This window comes from Fragaria vesca, linkage group LG1 (genome assembly GCF_000184155.1).
Source record: "Fragaria vesca subsp. vesca linkage group LG1, FraVesHawaii_1.0, whole genome shotgun sequence".
In the NCBI taxonomy this organism is placed as follows: domain Eukaryota; kingdom Viridiplantae; phylum Streptophyta; class Magnoliopsida; order Rosales; family Rosaceae; genus Fragaria; species Fragaria vesca.
This window is the reverse complement of record NC_020491.1, coordinates 10,471,727-10,475,539: the sequence shown is the minus strand read 5'-3', so window position 1 is coordinate 10,475,539 and position 3,813 is coordinate 10,471,727. Positions and strand designations below refer to the sequence as shown.

Sequence of the window (3,813 nt, the reverse complement as noted above, 5' to 3'; positions counted from 1 at the left end):
AAGCTATTGAAACGCACATGGATTCTACTTGATTTGGAAGAGATATGGTGAATTATGCCTTTGCGTGTTCATTCCGGATTTACATGGACTCTTGATGGATCAAGAGATGCCAATATGTATCAACATCCGAAGAAAAAGATCTTGGGAAGACACAGTCTCAATAAGGCACTCGATGAATGTATTGATGATCAATCGGCTTAGGCGCTCTATAACTAGTGAGGCCTACATATACTCCCATGATTAGTCAAGGCCTTTGCTCTAAAGAGAGATCCATTGTTTTGTCTAAAGCAAGATGACAAATATGTGTTAAGAGATGGAGTTCCCATCTAAGTACAATAAGACGCATCAATGTACTCAACACAATACGAAAGACTTGACATCTCATTTGCTATGAAAAATTGTAAAGCTAAGTGTCGCTATACACCCACGCAACGCCAATGTAATGGCAGTAACTCCTTTTTCAATACTTAATGGTATGAAAAGTTGAGGCTTATTCTATCCCTACATAAGAAAGACACATCAAAAGCGAAATCAGAATCTGCCAAGTTTTGTAGGTCAACTTCCACGGGACCTATAGGAAATCTCACTTACTGGAAAATGGTGAAATTGGTACCATTGGAAAGGTCTATGTGTCTAATTTCCAGGGACATAAACCATTTGATCATACCTATCATATTGAGTGAGTTATGGCCGTTTTCGTAAAGTAGGACGAATCTGTCCGAGAATCTGATTTTGGCAAAACAGTCAACTTCGACGGGATGTTGTGAATAGCTCCTGTGGAACCAGAACGTGTGTAATATACGGTTGGAAAGCTCTATGAGTCTAGTTTCCAAAACCGTTTACGGTTCGTTCATATGTATTTCCTAGAGGAAGTTACGACTGTTCTAGTAACTGAAGGTCATGCTGCGCGGAAATCTGATTTCCTGCACGAACTTATGTTTTGAGTTCACAAGCAGCCTTCTCCTCAAGATCTAAGTGTAAAAGATCATTTGAGGACAATACGGCATGATTTAGTTAATCATTGCCTAATGTCACATTTGAAGACATGTTAAAAAGCATTGACATGCAAAGTTGTTGAAACTTCCGTGATTAGTAAGAATCAGGAAGAGCCCTATGATTGATGTAAAGATCAGGGGGAGGTGCGAACTTCAGGGGGAGTCTAGCACATACATACATGTCACTATCAAATGTGAAGGGTGCGCTGTACTCTTTTTCTCCTACGATCAAGGTTCAATTTTTCTCCCACAAGGTTTTTGTGACTTGACGAGGTTTTTGACGAGGCAACAAATCAGCACCATCAGCATACCAGCGCGCGGCACAAAGGGGAGTGTTCAAGGATATTCTCTATGTGTGCCTTGGCCTTATGCCAATAGAATATGTAGTTAGACTAGATCTATGTATTCATATCCTTACCATATTGGTATTGTGTAATTCCCTATATAAAGGGCTTCTATCAATGAATAAAATGATGATTCTCTTGCTATCTCTATTTCTCTACACTTTATACTTCATCACTACAATATTTTTTTTTGACTCATCTTGATTTTGTCTAGATTTCTTTTTTCTTTTCTTTGCTTTTTTTTTTAATAAACTACGTAGAAGAATACTTGATGGTCTATTAATCTATTTGATTATATTTAGATTTTATGCAAGATGAGCAAAGCATGCGTAAGATGTTGAATGAGCACTTAAACACTCATTTTGAAGATGATGAGCCTGAAGGTGAGATCTTTTACTCATCTTGATATTGTTACTTGTACTTTTCTTGATATTCTATTTGATTATATTTAGATGTTTTATGGTTGTGAAACTATTCATATTTGTTTATCTGTCTAGCAATCTTCTTTGATTATATTTAGTTGAGCCTTTACAACTGCCCCCATCGGAGGATGCTACTCCCCGGACGCAGATGGATGCTTCTCACAAGGCGGCTGATGATGGTTATGCACTCATGGTAGTCAAGAGATTACGTTGAATACATTTTATTTAGCCTTTATAGGACATGGTAAAATTTTATCAGTTTTTGGTAATAATACCAACTTTCCTATAGCTAGTATGTTGACTTTGATTTTTGTAACATGTTTGAATGGTCGGCAGCACACCACACCACTAGATAATTCGAATGTAGAGCAAATATTCTCGGATCCTGAAGAGTGAGGACTAACACAGTAACTCTGTCTTTATTTACATTCACTATGTGCAGAATCTGAAGTCACAATAAGCCCATCTTTCTTTGCATTCATATAGATAATATCAATCCTTCGATCATATGATCTGCACATAGTGAAGTCACATAATATAGATTATATCAAATTATTAATCATATAATTTGCACATACATAAACCCTAAACCCTGTGTCACCTTGCTTATTTGACCAAACAAAACTAAAACTAGCTAGATGTGTCATCTTCTAAATTAATGGCACATATATCTTTCTTCGGATCTTTGAGGTTATCATTGTTTAGCAAAGAGATATGACATTGATTTAAAAGAGGGGCGTTAGGGTGGGCAAGCGAAAGGTGGGTGAATTTTCTACTATTGTGAACTAGAGCTATTCCAGTCTCAGCAATTGCACTTTAAATATTGTATAGGTGCTTGCAAATTGATCGCAAGTTCCATCCATGTCTTGATAAGTTAATTGAAGTTACAATTCAAGAAATAAAATCCCATATTCCGTCACCATGATCTTTTTACTGTTGGGGAGGGGATCCATGAAGACTGCAACAGAGCTGCTTAAACTCTTCCCCCTCATGCGCGTACAAAAAACGGAGGCTGATCTTCTCCGGCTTCCACCATATTGGAGTAACTGAAACATTGAGGGCAGACTCATCATTTAGCTGATGTAGAAACCAGCGTCGCGGAATGTAGGAGAGCCAAATGAATTCACCAGCGACATTCCTCCCAATGTGGTCACAATACTTTAAGAACTCGGATTCTTCATTGCTCATTTGATACCGATGGGAAGATGACAAACCATTGTTTATAGTTTCCAATTTTAAAATTAAGGGGTCGGAAATACTTTCCAGCAGATAGTCTCTGCTAATAAGATATGATGCACAGATAGCCAATCCTATCCAATTTGTTGCATTCAAAGATGGTGGTAACTGGAATCTCCAGCTCCAGCAGTCAGGCCAGGGGTCAATGCCACGCCCGAACCACTCCGGAATTTCATTAGAATGAGAATTGCATTATATATTAAATCTGGATCAAAGACCTACAAAATAAAATAAAATGCACATTTGTGTAAGTGTAACTGACGGTGTTAAATGGATGAAAGGCAGAGGGGGGTAAACAGACCTTGATATGGCCTTCAAGCATTGGAGGTTCATGCCTTATCCATAGTTGATCATTTTGATCATCTGCTTCTACAAGTTGACGGATGAAAGACAGATTATCGAAGAAAGAGGTCCAGCACTCAGTTATTGTGTTCTTGAACTCCCCCTCTTCTTTCCGATACAAGAGACGTATACCACACTTCTCCACTCTCAAGCCTCTGCAACTAACATAGATTCTGGCCTCTACATCACTGACCACATTGAGCTCTGTTAGCAAAATACGGGGTATGTAGGTTAGCCAAATGAATCTACCAAGATGCAATGACTTGTATCTCTCTTCTGTTATGGAACACATGGGGATAGGATTCAAGCAATAGTTGTCCTTGGCTCTCAAGTGACAGAGAAGTTTGACCGGCCCTGGGGAGGTAGTTGCAATCTGGTCATGAACTTCAAAGGCAACACATACACCAAGTCCTCTCCAATTCCTATCCTCAAGCAATCTTGGAGGTAGTTTGATTCCCACCCTGGACCTAGAAG

At 38.8% G+C, this 3,813-nt stretch overlaps 1 protein-coding gene across 1 annotated transcript in view; it reads right to left on the bottom strand.

Moving 5' to 3' along the window:
• Positions 1-2,741: 2,741 nt before the first annotated feature.
• The window catches only part of LOC101309879 (TMV resistance protein N-like), a 5,016-nt gene continuing 3,944 nt past the window's right edge, over positions 2,742-3,813 (bottom strand). The window contains exons 6-7 of the mRNA XM_004289149.1: positions 3,299-3,806; positions 2,742-3,215 (exon numbers count right to left, since the gene is read on the bottom strand). Of these exons, the coding sequence (XP_004289197.1) occupies positions 3,090-3,215; positions 3,299-3,806 (634 nt within the window). The 3' untranslated portion in view covers positions 2,742-3,089. The remainder of the gene's footprint in view (positions 3,216-3,298; positions 3,807-3,813) is intronic.